The sequence below is a fragment of the Nannospalax galili genome, unplaced genomic scaffold, assembly GCF_000622305.1.
Source record: "Nannospalax galili isolate Female #2095 unplaced genomic scaffold, S.galili_v1.0 scaffold31, whole genome shotgun sequence".
NCBI lineage: Eukaryota > Metazoa > Chordata > Mammalia > Rodentia > Spalacidae > Nannospalax > Nannospalax galili.
In genome coordinates, this window is record NW_008332149.1 from 7,215,651 (window position 1) to 7,238,658 (window position 23,008).

The 23,008-nt window shown below is 45.9% G+C and overlaps 2 protein-coding genes across 2 annotated transcripts in view; one reads left to right on the plus strand and one right to left on the minus strand.

Moving 5' to 3' along the window:
- LOC115069324 overlaps positions 1-1,048 on the plus strand; it is a 3,529-nt gene extending 2,481 nt beyond the window's left edge. Inside the window, 1 exon segment of the mRNA XM_029560713.1 lies at positions 714-1,048. Coding sequence (XP_029416573.1) covers positions 714-1,048 — 335 coding nt within the window.
- A 4,338-nt stretch (positions 1,049-5,386) lies between these two features.
- Positions 5,387-21,356, minus strand: LOC103729305 (inactive pancreatic lipase-related protein 1). Its single transcript, XM_008827338.1, has 12 exons — positions 21,306-21,356; positions 20,601-20,755; positions 20,055-20,180; positions 18,221-18,355; positions 16,230-16,338; positions 15,054-15,173; positions 14,823-14,942; positions 12,416-12,534; positions 11,249-11,378; positions 8,953-9,061; positions 8,133-8,300; positions 5,387-5,509 (listed from the first exon to the last, which is right to left on the minus strand). Exons 1-12 carry the CDS (start codon positions 21,352-21,354, stop codon positions 5,428-5,430), a joined length of 1,422 nt encoding a protein of 473 aa, XP_008825560.1. The 5' UTR covers positions 21,355-21,356; the 3' UTR covers positions 5,387-5,427.
- Positions 21,357-23,008: the final 1,652 nt, after the last annotated feature.

Below are 23,008 nucleotides of genomic sequence, written 5' to 3' on the forward strand. Positions count from 1 at the left end.
AGCCACCGAACCACTCACCTGGGTACAAGGAAGACAGCTGAACTCTTAAGAAATGCTCACTTAAAAGTCTTGAATCTCCACCCACTGGTTAATGCAGTTGCCTCTGCATGTCTTAGTTGCAAGCTGACCAATGCTGAGAACCATCCTAAGGAACAAGGGGCTCGGATGAGGGGCTCTAGACCAGGGCCCACTGGGAGATGGACTTTACAGAAGTTAAGCCAGGCAAGTATGGTTACAAATATCTACTAGTTCTGGTAGACACCTTCTCAGGATGGACTGAAGCCTTCCCCACCAAGCATGAGACTGTTCAGGTGGTAGCCAAGAAACTGATGGAGGACATATTACCCAGGTATGGAGTCCCAGCCCTTCTGAGCTCCGACAACAGGCCTGCCTTTGCTTCACAGGTAACCCAATTGTTAGCTAAGATATTGGGGACAAATTGGAAATTACATTGTGCATATAGACCACAGAGTTCAGGTCAGGTAAAAAGGTTGAACAGAACTCTAAAAGAGACCCTTACCAAACTGACCATGGAGACTGGCGGGGACTGGATAGCTCTCCTTCCCTTTGCCCTGTATAGGGTGAGGAACTCTCCCTATCTACTAGGACTAACCCCATATGAAATCATGTTTGGTAGACCCGCCCCATTCTTCCCAACTTACGAGCTGACTTAATCGCTGAATTTGATAACCAACAGTTGCTTGATTCTTTAGGGGTGGTGACCCAGATGCATGGGGACACATGGCCCCGGCTGAAAGCCATCTATGAGGCTGCTCCCCCACCTGTCCCCCACAATTACCAGCCTGACGATCGAGTCTACATCCACAGACATCGCCGAGAGACCCTGGACCCCCATTGGAAGGGACCCTATACCATGATCCTGATGACTCTGACAGCTCTCAAGGTCAACAGAATCACCTCACGGATCCACCACTCTCATGCTAAGACAGCAGACCCTGAGTTGACTGAGTCTCCAGGAGAGGATAAGTGGACTGCCTCGCCTGACCTGCATAATCCCCTTAAGCTAAGACTCCAGGTGGGCCCCTAAAAATGTATTGGCCAATCTTACTGATATTCTTGACCTGCCACCCCGAGGGAACAGAAGGCAACCCCCATGAACCACGCAAGCTAACCTGGATTCTCATGGACGGGGAGACAAATGATATTCTAAGCCAGGTCACACACATGGCCCCCGAGAACACCTGGTGGCCCAACTTATACTTCTGTCTGTGTGATTTAAATCAGGTTTATAATTCAGCACAACAGGCACTGGCTAGGAGGCATGGGTTTTACGTGTGCCCAGGCCACTGTAACAACAAGAAGGAATGTGGAGGCTGGGAGTCCTATTTCTGCAAAAGTTGGGCCTGTGTCACCTCCGATGACGGGGAATGGAGATGGTCAGTGAAAAAGACAGATTTAGTTTCTTTTGCCTATACTAACCCCATCCAGTATGGGCCCGTCCCCAATCCAGGGAGGCAGTCCTGTGAGCCACATGATCTGGACTGAATAAAAGTCACGTTTCCCACCGAAGGAAAACAAGACAGGTGCTGGCAAAGTGGCCTCAGATGGAGTATGGTATATTATAAATATGGAGGACATGCAGGTTCCACCATCATAATTAAGCTAAAGGTGGAACCGATAGAGCATCCATCGGTAGTAGGCCCTAACAAAATACTTAAGCCCCACCCCCCTATGCACTCCACATGGGCAACCATCTCAAAACTTTGCTCCACTGCAATTCCAGGCCACAAAGTCTCCCAGGATTCTACACCCATGCAAACTACACCCATGCAACCCCTGACCTCAGCAGCAACCAGACTTGGACTATGGACAGAGAGACGCCACCCCAAGCCCAACTTAGATAAGGGACGACACCCCATGGTAGATCTACTACAACAATCTTACTTGGTCCTGAATGCTACAAGGTCCGATCTCACTAGCTTGTGCTGGTTATGTTATGACACAGCCCCCTCCTACTACGAGGGGATAGCTGTGAAGGCCGATGTGGCCCAGACAAAAGAGCCAAATCAGTGTCGCTGTCAGTCCCCCTCCCCCCGTCATCCTATAAGACTACAACAGGTGACCGGGCAAGGGCTATGTATTAGAAATGTAACTGAGAAAACAGCAACCCTTTGCAATGGGACCCTCCCTCTAAGTAACCCATCTGAGTACATGATCCCCCAGAATGACACTTGGTGGGCATGTTCCACTGGCTTAACTCCTTGCGCATCTATGGCGGTCCTAAAACAAACTGGAGGATTTTGTGTCCTTGTTCGCCTGGTGCCTCGGCTCCTATATCACGATGGGGACGCAATCCTCAGTCACCTCGAGGGGAGGGGTGGTCTCTCTTGCAGGCCATGGGAACTTATCACTGCTACAGGCCTCACTCTTAGCTTACTCATAGGTACTAGCTTGGCAGGGATAGGGACAGGGACGGCTTCATTAATTACTCAGGGCAAATACTATTCAGATCTAAGGGCTGCCATTGACCTGGACATTGAGCGACTTGAAAATTCAATCTCTCATCTACAGGAGTCTCTCTCATCTCTCGCTGAGGTCGTATTACAAAACCAGTGAGGGCTGGACTTGATTTTTCTGCAGCAAGGAGGGCTTTGTGCTGCCTTGGGAGAGGAATGCTGTTTTTATATTGACCATTCAGGGGTAGTCAAGGAATCTGTGGCTAAGGTAAGGGAGGGATTAGCAAAGAGGAAGCGAGAGCGAGAGGCTCAGGAAGGATGGTTTGAATCTTGGTTTAATTCATCTCCCTGGCTCACCACTTTGCTCTCAGCCTTAGCTGGATCTATAATCCTCCTCTTATTATTGGTAACTGTTGGACCATGCATCATCAATCGGCTGGTTGCCTTTGTCAAAGAAAGGGTGAGTACAGTACAATTCATGGTTCTGAGGTCCCAATATCAGCCCCTAGAACCCCCCATCAGGGACCCTAACCTGGACCCAAGAGTGGGTCCTCTCTAAGTTACAAAGAAAAGGGGAGAATGTGAGGCCCTCCTCCTTGGCCCCCTGCCCTGGACTCCCAAGACCCCTGCCCCTCTTTAGGACTAACTGCTCTTTTTCGCTTCTGAAATTGCTTGGCTTGAGGGAACCAGAGGGACAAACTGCACCATCTCCATTTTGACTGCCGATTCCTCCATTTTTGTGATGTCTCATGGACATAGATTAGGCAAGCCTGGGCATGTCCAGGGGGCCTGGGCAGGTTTGAGGCCTTATAAGTAATAAACAGGGTCCTCTAGCCCTGAAGATAACAGTCAGCACATTCCACAGACTTCTGGCCCCATAGATAACAGTCAGCACATTCCATAGCTCTGAGGGCAGCACCCACCAATGAGAAACCTCCAGGACTGCATCCCTTATAACCAATCAATTCAAAAGTGTGTTGGTGCGCACAGGCTCCTTGGACCAATCAAAGTATGACTCTGTTATTCCCCTCCTCCCTTTGTCTAAAACCTATAAAGTGCTTCCACCCCTTGCGATCGGGGCTCTCAGCACAGATCCATTGCGTTGGTGCGGTCTGAGAGACCAAGCTTAAGCCCAAATAAAGACTCTTTGTTCTTGCAGGCCCTCTGGATTCCATGGTTATTCTTGGGGGTCCGTTCTCTGGGCACAACACAGCCACGTTTCACACATTGGTCAGAGTCACTTAGATCTGCCACAGCCTCTCTCACTCTACAAACATCCTGTCCTATTAAAGGGCTTAGCAAAACCATTAAAGCTCCATACCATTCTACCATTCTCGAGGTTCCAGTTGAATTAAGCTTTCCTCTATATCTCTGGTGAACACAGTCTTATCTGGCCCAGTGAACTGGACATCATATATTGCTTTTCTCTTACCTAGTTCTCTCAGTAATGCCTGCCCCTCCGTTATAGTCCTCCAGCCCCTGCTAATCATGTTAGTCTCCCTTGGTGATGACCATGTATCTTTAATGCTTTCAACCAGCCACCCCATTAAAGACTGCTCCGCGCTGCATTGTCCTAGGTTGAACAGCCTATATCACAAACATGGATAGGTGGTTATATAACTCAACTGTGAAGCTTCTAAAGGACTTAGACTGACATCATTTGCTCCCATGTCCCATACTCTCACAAGCCACCTGCCTAGGGGCTCTCTGATTGCTTGCTTGTAGGTTTTTCATAGTTTTAACAGTTCCATTGTGGAGTATTTCCTAGCTACAGTACTGCTAACTTTCTTTCCTTTCTGTATCGAAGGTTGAATCTGAGGGGCAGCTTTAGCCATTTTCATTTTTAGGTTGTTTCCTTTTTCGTTATTATCTTTTTTCTGAAGTCCTTGGACCTTACACAAGTTAAAATGTCCTGTTTTTTTCTATCTCAAGTTCTGCAACTGAATTTGCCTTTTCAGCTTCCCCTGCCTTGGACAAATCTTTTATTATGCACAGTGGCCACACCCCCTCTCTGGTTCTCTGCTTTTATCCCAGGCTTGCAAAAGTTTTCTAGCCTTTTTATATCCTTTAACAAATCTTCATATACCTGCAATTGGGCTGTTTCCCCACTTTTACAACACAGCTGTGGCCCATGCTTCTGTGTGGCTGGCTCTTTTTCAGTTACATATTTTATAATCCATTGTAAAATCCACGTCAGCACCACCATTAGCTCCCTTGCTTTTCCCAAACACTTGCAGTTTGTCTTTTCTGGTGCCCTGATCCTGCAGGTTGCACCAGTTTGTCGCCCAAGTTCTCTTAGGGTCCCTTGCTATTGGTGCGAGTAGACAAACCACATACCACATCTTTATCTGAATTTTGCATAGTTTACACTTCTGGGGGGAGGGAGAGGAGATATTTACAAAGAAACGAACACCGGACACCTGGCACCCAGCCCTGCACTGCTCGGCCCACCATTCTGGATTGCTTTTTGCGGTCTGCCTCATCTCGTATCCCGGCATGCCCACTCACCCCACAGAGTTCCGTGAGGGTCCTCGAGAGGTTCCCTGTTGCCCCACGGGGTCCAGGGCAGGCTGACTTGCCTGCTCCCTGTTCCCTGCTTCCCAGAATTGGTGCCAAATCCTTTCGTTCCAATCTCTCCCCACACTAGGCTCCACCCTTCTTCCCAGGGGTGCCCTGCCCCAGCCCATAGCTCTTCAGAAGTCTGGGAGGAATAAATCATTTTCGGGCTACCCATGGGGACAAAGATTCTGCAGAGTTCCCTGGCCACTCAGCCTCTACTTCAGCCACGAATCTCCACCTTCTCTGGGAAAGAGAAGACGGTGAGCATGGAGACCAAGAAAGTTGGGGGAAAATGGTAGTAGACACCAAGAGAGAGACTCATGTACAGAGAAATGCTCGTGACTGTTTTAAATGCCCAGCTCCTCAATGACCTCACAGGTAGCACCTGACATCTGAGATAGACACTGTGTGGTAAATGCAGCACAGGGTTTTATTGGTTTTTAACAAAGGCTCACATTGTGTCTGGGGTTTCACAGGGCATGAGAGTGAGTAGAACATCTTCTCTCACGGTGTCTTCGCCACAGAAGTGGTACCTGTGGAGAAAAGCAGGTGTGTACTGGTACTGGTATGTCCTCACATCCTCAGGAAAGCCACTTCTACTGGCGACGTTAAGCAACAGTTGATATTGCTTTGCAATATCCAAAGCCTAAGGGAGGTATGCTAGGGCTGTGACTGCAAACACCTTGTGCTTCCGGTGAGGAGCCAACCCAGCTCAGGACAGGGCCTGCTCCTGCTCCGAAGTGACTCTGTCCCCATCCTGTCACACCCTCCCTTCTCTTATTCTCATAAATCCCAGTGGACACAGTAGATTGGTATACAGATGGTCATGAACTCTTCCCTCAGTTACTCTTGAGACTCTACTGAGTACCGTAGTATCTGTAATAGACTGAGCTTCCAGCTGCAGACAACTACATCAGGAGTTCACATGTATAAACGACCCTCATCACACATGGGTGAGGAGGTCTTATGAGTAGGTCTACCTTATAGGACCAAAATGCAAATGCAAGTCTACCTGATGCCATAGTCCATATTTCTTATGGTAGTGTTATGCTACCATAAGAGATCTCCCTTGAGAGCTAGGACCAGGGGACGTAGCTTTCTCCTAAGGTCCCCTACATCTCTCCCACCTTCCAGTGGGGATATAGCTTCTTACTTGATGATGTCTTCATTTGTAGAAGGAGGGCTCCCTTTCATGATTATTGAGACGTCTGTGGTAATTTTGCAGCATTCCATGATGGTAAATGTAAAAAGCTTTCTAATTAATCTGAAATCAGTGCGGATGCAAGTGGCTATTGCTGTGGTTGTGTAAGAACTGAGGGTTTCTCATGCCTCCCACAGGTCTTATTTCCTCACTTGTGTTTACTGATGTCCCCACACTTTCTCTTTCTAATTTGTCTTTCCTAGAAGTCCTAACTTAGTATCCCTGAACCTTGAGCCCTGGCCTTCTCCTGCCTGTCCCCCAGCACCTGCTGCCCCTGTCCTTCCTGTCCTTCTTTCAACATTTCCTCAGACTTGTGGGTCTCTCCCCTCATCACAGCCTCCTGAGGACTCTCTTCTTTCTTCCTGGGTCTTTTCCCTTGAGCTCTTTTATTTGAGTTCTTTATTTGGTCATGTTATCTGACAAATCATGTGCACCCGAAGACTGGTTTTTGTCAACAACTAAAGTGTAAACCCCTTGGACATAGACTCTACCTTTGCTTCTATTTTCTAGGCCTACATAGGTACTTGGTGAAGTCATTGACAAAGTCACATTTATGATGGGCACTGAATGGGAGAAGAGGCAGTAAGGAAAGGCAGGGTGGGCTTCATTTCTCTTTTGGTCTCATATCACTGGAAGAAATTCTAGTCAGCAGGTGCTGGGGATCAGTTGGAACCCCAGTGAGGTGACTGCAGCATGGGAGCACAAGCAGAGCTTGATCCACAATCTTCTTTGAAATTATTAATAGTGTTATTTAATAAGAATAACTGGCCATTTTTATAAGAAAAATATTTGAATAATTTGACTATTGAGATTTTTTATTCCCCAAGATAGCGTATGAAGTTTGAAGCTGGATTTGACTTTCTTATATTTTAACCAGTGATGGCAGACATCCAGACATCTCTCTTAAGAGAGATTCTCAGGCTAGCAAGATGGCTCAGCAAGTAAACACTTGTCACCAAGTCTGACAGCCTGAGTTTGATCCCCAGGAAAGAAAGAACTGACTCCAGCACGTTGTCCTCTAACCTCTGCGTACACACCATGACATACTTATACCCCCCTGCAACACACGTTAAATAAATATGTGTAAAAAAAGTTAAAAGATGTACTCAGGGTCTTAGGGTCTCAAGGCCTCAGGAATGGCCTCAACTACACCTGTTTGATTTCCAGAATGTTTAGAAAGTATGCATCTCTCCCCAGAAAACTTTAAGATTCCAGTAACCTTTTAAAGTGAATTTAGCTACAAGTCACAGGACCCAGGTCTTGGGACACTACCTAACAAACTCTGGGAGCTGACTTTAGAGACTGTATCTTCAAATGGAAGCTAGAGGGACACCCTGGTATGCCTGAGGTCTGCATATGGCTCCCCACTGGCCAGGTTTGATCTCCTCTGTGTTGTATTCTTACTGAAAGGACACTTAATCCTGCTGACTACCTGACCAGACTGATTTCTCTGTCCTCCTTCCTCATGGCGCAAGGGAGGAAGAACTTCAGAGATCCATCTAGCTTGATGACCCATGCATCAACCCCATGTCACTCTGCTAACCCTTCTTCTCCGCTGGGGGAAATGACATTCCCAAGGGGCTGAGTTCACTGGCCATATTCAATCACCAAATCTCAAGATCACCAGTGGCTGGGAATCCAGATCCCCTTCCCAAAAAAGCCTCACTAGGAATGTTCTGCTGGCCAGACTTGGGCTGGCACTTTGCTCTGCCTCCCCAGGTCACTATCCAGTTCCCTCCAGTTCCCTCTTTTCTACTAAAGGTCCTGTGCCTCTTTAGGCATGAAATTGAGAAGGCTGTGAATTCAGGAAGGGATTCCATAAGTACTGTCCCCATAGCACTCTCTAGTTCTATTGCAAAGTTTCTAATTTTTCCTTCATCTGCCTTGGGGTGAATTTCCCTTGTAGACCTCATCTGTAAACACCCTGGGACAACCTAACAAGGGAGGATACCTACTCAGTCTGCTCCTCTCCCTTTTGTACGGTGATCTTGGCTGCACCCACTTTCGGCAAGGTTGGGTTTATTTTGTAATTATTCCAAAGAAACTTCACTTTCTCAATTGTTCCCACATCAAGCTCTGCATCAAATTCATTGGAGTGGGTAGAGCCTGGCTTAATTATCCCCCTTGAAACAGAAAGAAAGAGAAACAGTCTGATTCATGCAGGTGCACTGTAACAACCACAGAGGGCCAGCCATGCCACACCATCCTTTTCTATCGTAGAGTAATGAGTCTTCTTGAAAATTAATCCTCAAATCAAAGATGGAGGAATGGAAAATTGACAATAGGCTGGTGGCTCCGAACTATTATTCAAGGATTGCTTTTTAAACCCAAGTTAATTTGTCTTCAAAACTTTTTAATAGAAAAAAATGATAAAACTCTTTCAAATCATTGCATTATTTCCTGGAAGAATTATTTATATAGCTACCTACTTAGTCTAGCATATGTTATTATGCTAATCAGAACTTAGACTATCTGGTACAATAATAGATTTTTAAAAAATTTGATCTATTGAGAGTAAAATGAATGGTTAGGTTTAGGGTAGGGCACGGTGGCGTATGTCTTTAATCCTAGCAGGCAAATCTCTGTAAGATTGCAACCAGCCTGGTCTACATAGCCAGTTTCAGGCCACGTAGGGATACTGGGAGACCCTATCTAAAAACAAGCAAACAAAAAGAAGAATTATTAGAAGTATAAAATTAATGTCAGTATATAAGTAGTTTTAAACCATAGATGCTTAAAAGCAATTAGGTGCTAGGCACACCAGACGGGAATTACCTGAAGATATCATATTGATGAGTGTTTCCTTTGCTTCCAAACAGAGCGACTTTGACCTGACCTGTGGCCATTTTTCCAGCCAGTGTTACAGAAACCCCGTATCTCCAGCCTGAACAAAGCAAGGAGTTCACTGTAGTCACATACAAAATAGGTTGCCTGAATCCCAGATTATCACCTCCATCCCTTACATAGAGCACCAAAGGATGAAAAATCCCACATGCTAATCCATATTTCAAAGTACTCTTTCAGAGCCATTTAATACCCAGGGGTGGCCCTCTCTGGTCCTGCACTGTCCAGTAGTGCTATGGGTGGCTGCTTATATTTAAATTCAAGTTAAATTAAAAAAAATTCCCCCAGGTTTACTAACTGTATTATGAGTTTTAAATTGCCATGCAGGGCTGAAGAGATGGCTCAGCAGTTAAGAGCACTGGCTGCTCTTGCAGAGGACCCAGTTTTGTTTCCCAGCACCTACATGGTGGCTAACAACCATCCATAACTCCAGTTCTAGGGAATCTGATGCCCTTTTCTGACCTCCATGGGTATTGCATGACACCAGTGCACTTACACATGTAAGTAATACACATTTATACATAAAATAAAATAAAAATAACAACATATTTAAAAATAAATGAATTGCTAGGAAGAGTCAATGGCTTCTGGATTCAGCAGGGCAAAGCAAGCTCATTGTTGGAGAAAGTTTGGCAGGACAGCTCTGCTCCAGAGAGGTAGTTCATAACAAGAAGGGAAGCAGCCAGGGCTCCAGTCCACAAGTATGTGGGGGGATAGCTCCAGAACACAGACTTCGAAGCACCTCCAGGCCAGGTCTGCATTCCCAGGACCCCTGGTATTCAGGGAGCGGTCATCTAGATTATACCCAGAGTTTCAGAGCCTGTACACACGCACGCACGCACGCACGCACGCACGCACACACACACACACACACACAGGACCCCTGGTATTCAGGGAGCTGTCATCTAGATTATACCCAGAGTTTCAGAGCCTGTACACACGCACGCACATACACACACACACACACACACACACACACACAAAACTTGTAACCCATACACATGTAGTTATGGCACCAAAAAGACAAAACATATACACATACCTTGGTCTAATTTCCACTTACCTTTCATATCTCCAAGACATTGTCCTGCCCTTTGTCTACTCACAGTCAGGTACCCCGTCCTATAATCCCACAACCGCAGCCCACCAAACCCACACCCTTGGAGTTCCCTTCTCTGCCGAATTATAAATTTCACAAGCAGTGTCTTGCTTGCTCATCTTTCCATCCCCTGTGCCTAGCAGCCCATCTCTGTGACCCATAAATAAGTGTTGGTTGAGGAACAAATACATACTTTTGAATGGTTCCTTTGTTGTTGTTTAAATATAGGCAAGAATTCCAAGCATCACTGCATCAATGGGAGGATTGATTCATCAGTCTTCTTCCAAAAAATTATATGTATGTGCACAATGATAGAAAGGTTTTGCATCTCCGTGGTGGAGCTGGTTACAAACCTATTCATTTGTCAAACCAGCAGAGCTATATACTAAAAAGGATGGATCTTACTATATGTGAATTATACCTCAATATACCTGACTTTCAAAACTACACAGATGTATTATTTTTATGTAATGCTATAAATATACAGTTACTGTTTTTACTGGGCAGCACCTTGTGGAACTGTCCTTAAGTCAAGTTTGTCAGAAGTGGCCCAAACATGCCTGATCTGGACCCCACATTCAAGTGCATTCAGTGGATTTTGTAGAGAAATCATACCTCCCTACAAGTCCCTCCTCTACATCAGAGAGGTAACAGGGCACATGGATGGAGAGAGAGAGGTATCAGTATTCGAAGTGAGTTCCTTAAAGGGACAAGCCTGGCAGAGAGCTGGTATCAAGCAAGTACATAGGCTAAATGAATAAGTGTGTGTGTGTGTGTGTGTGTGTGTGTGTGTAAGAGAGAGAGACAGAGATAGAGAGAGACAGAGACAGAGAGAGAGTCCTAAAAAGAAAAGGTAGGATGAACTAACTTGTCCTAAAGCCATGAAAACTGCCACAATTCCCTGAGTCATATTGTTGACTTCCGTGAATTCCATAGCATGGACATAAAATGGAAGAAATGCAGATGTGTTCTGCACCTCAGCCGAGTAGTGAGTGGGATGGCTGGAGAGGATGTATCCTCTAAGATAATCACAATGTGTTCGGAAATCTTTCAGCTCAGGGGCAAGCCTTTGCTGATAACAGGCATGGTACTTATTTTTTTAAGCTGGGCAAGTAGTAGTCCACTTACGTGTAAAATTCCTGGTATCCCCTGTGTTCAAGAAGAACTTCTGTTGCTCTTCACTTGTCTTGCCAGCAAATTTATCAGCATAGTGACCCATCTGCGGGCACCCTTGGTCTGGACAAGGAAAGCACTTGTTCTAGTGAAAAGACAACATGGGGGGCCATGAAGCAGGTGTGTCTTCTTATGGCCAAAATACCTGGAGAAGCAGATACGCAACTTTCCCACAGCCCAGCATCCCCATTTTTAGCAATATCTCTGAATTCCTTCATTGCCAGGAGCGTCCAGCCCTGATGTACAACACAGTTCCTTCAATCACACTTTGCATGCAGTAGTGTCCTAGTGTGGTCAGCAGCCAGTTCTCCACACTGATTGCAGAGTTTACCACTTTTTTCTCTTTGACCATTTCCTTTAACACAAGTTCTCATGCAGTCCAGTGTAGCTTTGAACTTACTATGTAAGTGGGGGACAAGCTTGAACTTCTGATCCTCCTGCCACTACCTCTTGAGTTCTGGGATTACAGGCACGTGCCACAACACCTGGTTTATGCAGTACTAGGAACTGAACCCAGGGCTTTGTGCATGCAAGGCACATACTCTACCAACTGAGCTACAGCCTCAGCCCCTGAGTTTGCCAGTTTCTATGGTATAAATGCTCTGACCCTGGCCAATTTCAGGTCTCTAACATGATACCACAGATGCAGAACTGGAAAAGGCTGCTCCCACGGACTTTCATGATCCAGAAGGGGGTAACCTGCCTTTCCTTCACCCTGGCTCGGGGGTGACTCTATCCTTACACATCCTCTTCTGTGTTTGATCTGCCTTTATGAGAAGGCACACTTTTTGCTTCTAAACTCTGTCATTTTTGCAAGTCAGATTCTAGTGTAACCTTCCTGCTAGAAGTCTTCTAAGTTCATGTCTATGTGGCTCTATTCTCTAATCTTCCAGAATTTTCCTCTCCCGCATGGCTTATCTGCTCTAGTTTTGGGGTGTTTTGTTTGTTTTGTTTTTTGCTGCCTCTTGCCCATGGTTTATTTTCTTCCCTCCATTTCACAGGAGCATGAGGAAAGGGGACAGGACAGAGCATGTGGGGAGGAGGCTTGCAGATCATCAGCACAGTAGGTCCCCCATCCCACAGTGAATGGTGTCCATTGCTCACGGCAGGATAGTAGCTTACAGATTCAAAGGCCCTGTAGGAAGTACAGGGGTATGCAGTGAATCCATCTGGGCTAAGGATGCTCTCCAGGTAATATTTGTAGCTTCTCAGGTGGTTGCAAGCCACAAAGTCCCGGGTTCCTGGGGAAACAAAGCAAGAAGTCAGCACAGGTGGTTGGGGGCAGGCTATGACAGTGTCTAGGCCCTCTTTCCCCACATGTGATGGGTCTAGAATGGGACCATGTCCTCAGAATTTTAAAAATATTTTATTCATTTATTTTATTTTATGTGTATGAGTGTTCTGCCTGGATGTGTGTAAGTGCGCCTGTGCCGTGCAATGCCTGTGGAGGTCAGAAGAAGACATCAGATTACTCTGGAACTGGAGTTGCAGATGGTTGTTAGCTGCCATGTGGGTGCTGGGAATCGAACCTGGGTCCTCCATAAGAGCAGTCAGTGCTCTTAACCTCTGAGCCATCTCTCCAGCCCAGATGTGACACAACCAGCATTAGGACATTGTCATGATGCTCTTACGCAAACGAAGAAGGTGAAGTCCCTTACAGCGGCTTTATCTGAGCATCAGTCTCTCACGTTCTCTCACTCCTTATAGTCTTCCTTGGTATCCGACTCAAACTACTTGACAAACATCGCTGCATACTTTCTAGACCTGGCCTGAACTTGCTTGGACATTACCAGTGGAGCTTTAGAATTCCAACCTATATCCCTGTCCTTAATATTTAATGGGTCTAGAATGGGACCATGTCCTCAGAATTTTTAAAATATTTTATTCATTTGTTTTATTTTATGTGTATGAGTGTTCTGCCTGGATGTGTGTAAGTGTGCCTGTGCCGTGCAATGCCTGTGGAGGTCAGAAGAAGACATCAGATTACTCTGGAACTGGAGTTGCAGATGGTTGTTAGCTGCCATGTGGGTGCTGGGAATCGAACCTGGGTCCTCCATAAGAGCAGTCAGTGCTCTTAACCTCTGAGCCATCTCTCCAGCCCAGATGTGACACAACCAGCATTAGGACATTGTCATGATGCTCTTACGCAAACGAAGAAGGTGAAGTCCCTTACAGCGGCTTTATCTGAGCATCAGTCTCTCACGTTCTCTCACTCCTTATAGTCTTCCTTGGTATCCGACTCAAACTACTTGACAAACATCGCTGCATACTTTCTAGACCTGGCCTGAACTTGCTTGGACATTACCAGTGGAGCTTTAGAATTCCAACCTATATCCCTGTCCTTAATATTTGCATTGAGGGCATCCAAGCCATTTTGATCAAATCTAATAAAACCTACACTCAGATTTGATCATGCCGCTAAGTGTTTTAGCTTGAATGCTGCCATTGACTAGCATGGCTTAAAATTACTGCTGTCTTGACCTCATTAGATAGTGTCATCAGAGTTGAATCTGAAGGATGCCCTTTATCCCCAGAAGTGCCTAGTCAGCGACAAGTGGGTAGTCCCCACTCTAGCCTTCCTCGTGTGATTGTTCTTCATTTCTGCTCAATGAAGGTGAGCAATGACTCTCATCGCGAAGATGACTTTGCATGCACACCACTGGGGACATTCTCATTCGGGCTACTGACCTGAAGTGTGTGATTGTTCTTCATTTCTGCTCAATGAAGGTGAGCAATGACTCTCACCGCGAAGATGGCTTTGCATGCACACCACTGGGGACATTCTCATTCGGGCTACTGACCTGAAGCTAGCTACCTAAGTTTGAACCATAATGTTGACTCCCAGGGAAAGTTTCCAGAAAAATTATCTTGGAAGTCAAGGTATTCAGTCTTGAGGCTCTCCCTTTGCTATTAGGTAACTACAAGCTGACTGTCAGGGTTAGAACCTTGAGCCAGTTTTGTAATTCTCTGTTGCTTATACAGTCTAGCACATCTACAGCAATGTTTTAAGGAAATGAAGAATCAGTAGAGCTGAGATTATAAGAAATATGCAGCTACATTTTCAGAAATAAGATGCAGAAAGAAAAATCATTTTTTAAAGGGAAGTGCATTGTCATTATGAAGATCTGAAGTGGGGTTGGGGAGATAGTTCAGTCAGTAAAGTGCTTGCCTGGCAAGCATGAGGACCTGAGTTTGTCCTTAGAACACATTTTAAAAAGTGGGCATGGTGGTGCATATATAATCCCAGTATGAAATAGTAGAGACAGGGTTAATGGCCAGACAGCATAGCCTACTTGATAAGTTCCAGGGCAATCAGAGTCCTTGTCTCACTAAAAAAGGTGGACAGTATCTGAGGAATGACACACAAAATTGTCCACTAGCCTCCACACATGCATGCACTCATATCTGCACACATAAGTACACATGAACACATATGCACACATCTGTGCACATACACACACATCTGTTATGGTAAGTCTGGAGCACCCCAAGGAAGAACACCCACCATGACTGACCCCCATGGCTTCACCTGACCAGATGCCATCTAGGTCCACAATCTGTGACAGGGCATTCTTCTTGCATCCTGGCATGTTCTCACCTCCATTAGGGAAGAAGTCAAGGTGACCCACCATTTGGTTTGTTCCAAAACCTGGAAGATTTGGAGCAGTAATGAGACAGGTTTTTGGAGAGTAGCACTGTTAGAGTTAAAACTTTATCACTCTTGTCCACAACTAGAACACTGTAACACCATGGGGCTCACCCAAGAATGGAATCAAGGGAGCTGCATCTGTGTGAATCACATCAACAAATTCAGCATCCAAGGGATCCAGCCGAACCTCTTCAGGAGTGCCTTCAAAATTTGCTTCTACAGGATCCAACCCTAAAAGAGATGACCAGCAAGACAGAACAACAGGCCTGACTGTTGGTCCCAGAAGGACTGAGGTGTACAGTTGCACAAGCTGTGCATCACCCAACTCAATAGGTACTACACTTGGAGTAGTGGAACGTGGGGACACGGAGCCTCAACGTTGCTCATTCGGTAGCATGGTGAGGAAGAGCATACGAGCAAAGGGATTCCAATTTTGCTTGAGCTAAGAGTTCTTTCCACATCAAATTCTTCCATGTACTTGCATATCTTTTATTTTCAATATTCTCATTTTTCATTCCTCATCATAGTGACGGATATATAATGTTAGGCTTACACAGGTTGGGGTACTATGAAAGTAATAGTTGCATCAATTATATATAGTTGTTGATGAACTATTTTGATAAGTAACGTGTGGCACAGTGATCAGCATAGAATCATAGAATCTATGTGTTCTCAGGCCCTGCTTATTCAGGTGAGAATTAGATGGGCAATGTGAAGTTCTTTGTGCAGTATTTGGGGCAAGTGGCACTTAGCTTATGCTTACTCTAATAATAGCATTGAGGTCATCATCTAAGTATAGTCTGTTGCTCTGGTTATAGTGCAGAGGCTTTGTTGGGTTTAAAGACTGCTTTGGTAGTAAGGGTTAAAGGATGTTTTTGATAGTTTTATAACTTGGATTCTTTTACCAACCAAGAAAGCAGAATTCAGTTTCAAGGTTCTACTTTTTCCTTCAAAGAAAAGGAGGAAAGGGTTTGCAGTACAGCTCCTAGTCAATTATATTTTGCGCCTGTCTATGCTAACTATATTCAGAGCTGCTGAGTGACCCACATCACCAGAAAGACTGGACCTGGAGAGGAGAGACTAAGGTCCCAGCAGAAGCATCACAGCAAACAGAGCTACCATTGCCCTTGCCAATGATGAGAGCTCATGTGCTTCCTAAAATATCCTGTCAGGATGTTCCCAGCCCTGCCATAGCCAAGAGGAGTGGCCCCTTCAGAGTAGCTCTCAGCTGAGCTGAAGGCTTGTGATCACATTCTGGGGTTTCTGGGGACCTGACTCAGGTCTTACCGGTAATCCTGCCCAAGCCTGGCATCCGGCTTCCTGCCTCCCCAGCAACATGGGCCCCAAGGCTGTGGCCAATGAGATGGACTTTGGAAGGTGAGTAGCTGTAGTTTTTCTGGAGAAGAGAGATGATATTTTCATGACATTTTTGTGATCTGGTTTTCCTGAAATGTCAAGCCAATGGTGTGACTCCCCTTCTGGAAACCCTCCATGCTCCATGCATCCTGAGGCCTCAAAATTGAGCCCCTGTTCCTGACAAGAACCTCAGAGCTTTCATGACTCAATGTGTCTTTTCCTAGACTCCTCTAGATAAACCCACTGTGGTCCTCAAACATGTCTCATTCTTTGGCCTCTCAGCCTGATTTATATCATTGTCATTTGTCTTCCCAACCACTTCCCCAGCTACCATTAAAAGAGCTTCCCTTCAAAGAGTAAGTGACTATGGACTGCTCGGCCCCAATCGGGACATCTCTTATCACCCCACTCCTAGGCTTAGGGAACATCATAGAAAATGGGCAGAAAGGGTATAAGAACCAGAGATTAAGAAGTGATGCCAACAGTGTCTTTTGGATGTGACATCAAAGAAGCTCTCATGAACTCACTGCAGCTGTGGTTACCTGCTCAAGACCTTCCCAAGATAAGGCCTGTCACCATTTCATCAAGGAAGAGGGAAGGGCTCATGTGGGCCCACGTCACCCTGAGGGATTAGTGCCACCCGTGATCATGCAGGCAACCCTAATTAAACTCAGTGGGTCTCTCTCTCTCCCTCTCTCTCTCTCTCTCTCTCAATATGAGTCTTGGAAGAAGACTTGTTGGGAAGGTTTCAGTAGAGAAGGAGAGAGGCAGTGAAAAGAACTAAAATTCATTATTTACATGTATGAAACTCAAAAAGAAAATATACTTTTTTTTTTTGTCTTTTTGAAGTAGGGTCTCCCTGTAGCCCCAGCTGTCCTGGAACTCACTATGTAGACCAGGCTGGCCTTGAACTCACAGAGATCCACCTGCCTCTGCCTCCCAAGTGCTGGGACTACAAGTGTGCACCACCACACCCAGCTAGAAAATGTACTTTTAAAAAGAGTTTGGCTTCAAGAATCTACCTCTTCCTCCGGAGACCTCCCAAATGTCCCCCACACAAGGGTGGGTTAACTACCCCCACATGCCTCCATAAAGTCTGTGTCTTCTATGCCCCCTCCCACTCTAGACCCTCTAATAGATCCACTGTGTTGTCGCTGTAAGTCTTTCCTGTACGTAGCTCCTTGAAGGCCTAGGACCTCATCCATCTCCCTTCCCTCCTCACATGCTACCGACCCTGTGCCCTGGAAACACTGGGTCAACAAACAAAGCAAGTAACCTTACTACAAGGCATTTGCATGCACTGCTCTGTGATATCCCCCCCACAGACCCTTCATTGATGGGTCTACATTGCTTCCTATGCAAACATCATGAATTCTGATCTCTGCAGCATTGCAGAAGCAATTAGAGCCTGTTGGTTCTTTGTAGACCTATTAGGTATAAGACAGGAAAGGCTGGGACTTTGACCTGTTGTAGAAACTAGACACACACACACACACACACACACACACACACCAAACCTGAATTAACATAAACAATGAAAGACTTAGCTAAAATGGAAGCCCAAGACAGGAATAAAAACAACTGAGTGGTCACAATGGGAAGCGTTTTCCTGCATCAGTGGAACCCACAGTCACAGGCAAGTGAGATTTGCACTTGCCAGTTGCATATGCTGCCCTCTAGCTCTGTTGGGCTTTTCCTAGGTTTTACCTTGAACTGGGCCCACCTGTGTAGTGGGCAGCTCCTGGAGCCAGATAGTCTGGACCCCAAAGAGAGGATCATAAAATCCCACCTACTAAGTATTAACTGGTATTTTTTCTTCCATTCATGTGGTGGTAAGGCACTGCCTAGTTTTTGGTACCTTTTAAAAAATCTATGACTCCTAAATTCATCTTTCTGTTGCCTCCACCCACAGGGTCACTTACCGCCAGGATGTCAAGCATGTGAGCCACCTGGGCACCCACTACTCGCACATTGTTGGCAGCCTGTGTGTAGGTGGTCTGGGAGCCCTTCTTCCAGTCCACACAGATGCAGTTCACCTCCTCCACCTTGAACATGTTCTAGGGTTGGGGAGACAAGAGGTGTTACCATAGGACACCAGAACCCTTCCAGCCAGTGCTCAGAAGTGTCCCTCATCTCTTCTCCTAGCTGGAGTGCTGCATGGGCTGGACTCTGTCCAGAGGATCCTACAGTCCAGCAGGGTAAATACTGGGAACAAAGCAAATGTATACCCACAGATGAAGGAAAAACTGGCCCCTCTTGTTTCTTCAGCCACATTTGACAAGGGTGATCAATTGCACCATCAAAGGAATCCTGGTCTATAAGAAGAGAACTCATGCAGAGTGTGGTGGCGCTTGCCTTTAATCCCAGCACTCATGGGCCAGAGGCAGGTGGATCTCTGTAAGATTGAAGCCAACCTGGTCTACATGGTGAGTTCCAGGTCAGCTGGGCCACAGGAGACCCTGTCTCAAAAGACTGAGTGGGGGAGGGGGAGAGAGAGAGAGAGAGAGAGAGAGAGAGAGAGAGAGAGAGAGAGAGAGAGAGAGAGAGAGAGAGAGAGAGAGAGAGAGAGAGAGAATTGTCTCTGGTGACCAATGTCTATATCACCTCCTGTATCTGCTGGTATGGTGACACGTCAGCCTTCTGGGCAATTCCTAGCTGTAAAGGGGTAGGGCAGAGTTACTTTCTACAGTCTGGATGGCATAGCATTTTGTGAAGGAAATGCACACTGCAGGTATTTGAAGACTAGAACAGCACTGATTCAAAAGCTGGACAAAATGTGGAAAGAGAAACGTCTTATATGTCAAAGAAACTAATCTACCCTTAGGAGCCCCATCAGGCAGTGTGTATGGTCATCTTAGAATTAAAATTTAAAATCTACTTCCCACCTTTTCACATATACAGTGCTAAGACAAGTAGCCACATGACACAAGAGGCTTAGAGTTGCTTTCCTTAGGACTTTCATTTTCAAAGCATCCCCGAGGAATCCCTTAAGATCCTGGAGAATTTGAGATATAAGCTGTATTAACAAGATGCTTGTTAATGATCAGAAAGCAGGATGACACGTGCAGAGTGACTAATGGAGGGTATGATTTTTCCTGTCAGCATCATCACTTGGCGCTTTATTAATGTATATGGGGAAGGCAGTTGCTGGGCAATTTCGTAGCTAAATAGATGGAATTTGTATATTTTAAAAGAAAAGAGGATGTGATCTCGTGTATATATATATGTATATATATATGCAGATACATGGTTATATGTACATATATGTCTGTGTGCACATATGCCTGTGTTCCGTGCATGTGTGTGTGTGTGTATGTGTGTGTGTGTGTGTGTGTGTGTGTGTGTGTTCAGGTCTGTGTCCTCCTGTGGCTCTCCTCACCAGCATATGTTCTATTCCACAGAAACACTTTTTATTGGGCCTCTTGAGTCATTCTGTCAGTATTAGTTCTTCATGTCTTAAATAAATGGTCACAGCCACATCTCTGACTCTTGGAAATGTATGGAAGATTTGAACAAAAAGAACCACAATATCTGTTTGTAGAAATACAAGCACCCTTTCTGGAAACGTAAGGAGAAATCCTTATGGAGTGGGAGGGTAAGCTCTCAGAGCAACGTCCCTGCTTCTGGCTGCAGATGTGGGTCAGAAACACAGAGGAATACGTGAGGATTTCCCGTTTTCAGGCTCATGGATTACCACTGTAAAGTGAGGAGGCTGTCAGTAGGAAATGGCCACAAGGATCAGAGAGCGATTCCTACCTTGCACATGTCTATCACCCAGCTCTCCTCTCCCTTGTCTATGAAGCCATGGATAATGAACCGGGTCTTCCTGTCCACTTGAAAATTGGAGGCCTCGATGGTTGATGGGTCAGAGATGTGAAGAAGCTGTGACAGACAGAGCTTTTGGACAACCTGCCCCTCAGGCCCATCTCAGTCCCTTCCTTTTTCCTGCCTGGTCCACTGTCTTCGCCTCTTGAGGCTGAACACAAAGCCAGCTATTTTGGGTGGTCAATCCCAACCTCTTCACACCTGCCCATCTTCCCTGGTCAGTGGTCCCTACCTAGAATGGGGCTTATAGACTTACCATTCCTGTGGACTGGTTGGACAGTAAACCCTTTACCCAGACCAGACCCACATAGCCAGGGGGAGGATCTGGCAATCGTGAACCTTTACTCATCCAGAAGGTGGGACAGGGCAGATGGAGGGAAGGGGTAGGCAGGGCAGGGGTCTGGGGAGGTGGGGAGGTGGGGGGGTTAGGTGCAGAGATAAGGTGCTCCTTCCCAAGTTCAAGAACTGAAGTCTCACCTGGAAGTTGTCTGGGTTCTCATTGGTGTAGAGTAGAAAGCGAGTATTGATTTTTTCAGGGCTCCAGGGGAGAAGTTTCAGAGGCCTGATGGTGGTCCCTGCCCAGGGCTCAGTGTCAGAAAAGCACCCGAGGTCATCATAGCAAACTTCTTTTCCTGAGGAGAAAGAATGGATTGCCTCAAAGACATGTTTCAGGGGCCAGGCTCTGGAGCACCCTGCTGTCTAGGCCCTTCCCACTCCTGCTCAGGGGTGGTCTAAAGACAAAGGATAGATCCCCCACCCCATTCTTGCTCCTGGACCCCTCTCATTGAATGCCTAGAATCTACAAGATGCCTAGACTCACCATCAAAACGTAAATGTTCTGAGACACCTCCCTCCTCAAAGCTTCTGACATATTTATTTGACTAATGTAACAATCAGTATTGAGAGGTCATCATGTTAACTCCAGCAAAAAAATTAACACAAGAGCAAATGCTGTCCCTTTCAGCTGTAAATGTTCTGGAGTTTTCCCTTAAAATTTTGGGTACTTGCATGGCATAGGGAGCTGTTTTCCCTCAACTGTCCAGCTCATTCCCCAGAGAGTTAAGTTCCACCACCTTTTCCTGGATTCTGGAATAGCCTGGAACTCCTGCAACGTTTAGTTTTGCAAAGCCTAAAGCTTTCTCTGAGAACTTGGGTTCACATGGGCAGCATGGCGGTTCTTACCTTGGGCTGCTCCCAGCAGGAAAAGTGCAACTGTCCAGAAGATCAGCATCTACAATAAGATCAGTAAGGTGAGACATACTCAGCCTGGGTCTATGAGAAAAGGCTCTTGGGAATTCAGGGCTGCTTGCTTTACCTTTGCTTCTCAGCTAGTGGGGGAGCCTACCCAAAGGCAGCCGATGTGGTCTGAGGATCCGAGCATTCTCTCCCCTAGGATAAACCAGGACCTTTTTATCTTGTAGTCTTATCATTTGGACTCTACTTCAAGCAAACAGTGAGTGAGGGGAACATGTCTTGTGGGGGACTTGAGGCTTTAATCTGTGCAAATACACATAGCAAGGTTAATGATGGCAGGCAAATCTTCCCACGAGTCTGAGAAGTTGAAAGCATGCTTGATTAAAAAGGGGTGAAAAGTCACTAACTTTGCACTATCAATCTACATGAGTACTTAGGAGCCAAGCAGGCCCTAGTTTCTGTTTACTATTTCACCACCAAGTAATGCACAAGTCTCAATAAGGATACAGCTACACGGAGGCAGGAGGATCATGAGTTCAAGGCCTGGCCTAGGTACACAGTGAGTTCAAGGCCAGCTTGAGTGACTTAATGAGCTTCTTTCTCAAAATAAAATAATAAAGTAAAAAGTAAAATAAAAAGAAAGGGCTTGACTGTAGCTCAATGTGAGAGTGCTTGCTTCTCATGTAAAAATCCCTGGGTTCCAGTCCCAGCATACCCCCCCAATACAGCAGCAAAAACTAATAATGAGGGGTAGTGATAGATATGAACGCTCCCAAATAGTGGAAAGTGAAAGGAAATGTCTGTTAAAATGTGCACTCTGTCTGCCCTTCCCCATCTCTGCAGACTGGAAATACCCAAGCACATGAGTCCTCTCAATGTCCATCCCAACATCGTCTGCCACAGTCCCCTCATTAACCTATTCCAGTTATCTCTTGCTGTGCAATAAACCAATTTGAAATACAGAGTTTAAAGCATCAGTATTCATTGTACCATCTCACTGTGATTCAAACAGTTGGGTTCAGAAGCCCCTAAAGCCCACACCACCAGTTCAAGGCATGTCTGTTGAGTTCACTGAACTCCTCTAATGGCTACACACCTGTGAGACAGACTCAACCCTGATTCACCTTCAGATCTGTGCACCTGTGAACAGCTGGCCAGTTCACATAAGGCAGATAAGGCTTCACAGAGTAAGCAGTGGGTCCCCCTACCTCACCCCTAAGTTAAATAGATCTCAGTGTTAAGAAAGCAGAAGGGGCATCCCCCAGAGTAATAAAATGTAGCAACTGGACTTGGGTTATAGGTCAATAGATAAAGTACCTGCCATACACACACACACACACACACACACACACACACACACACACACACACACACAAAGCCCTGGATTCTACCTCCAGCACCTCACAAACAGGGAATGGTGAATGGTGTCATCTTAGACACTTGAGAGGTAGAAACGAGAGGGTAAGAAGTTCAAGGTCATCCTTGACTAGGTAGCAAATTTGAAGTCAGCCTGGGTTGCATGAGACCTTGTCTACAAATCAGTAAAGGAATAGCAGTCAACAGTCACTGAGAGTCTCACATTTACAAGTACTGCCAGAGCTCAGAATTATCTCATTCAAGTTTGGCAGTCACTCTACCAGACAACCCTTATCTTTAGCCTCCTTTGACAGATAAGGAAACTGAGGCAGAAA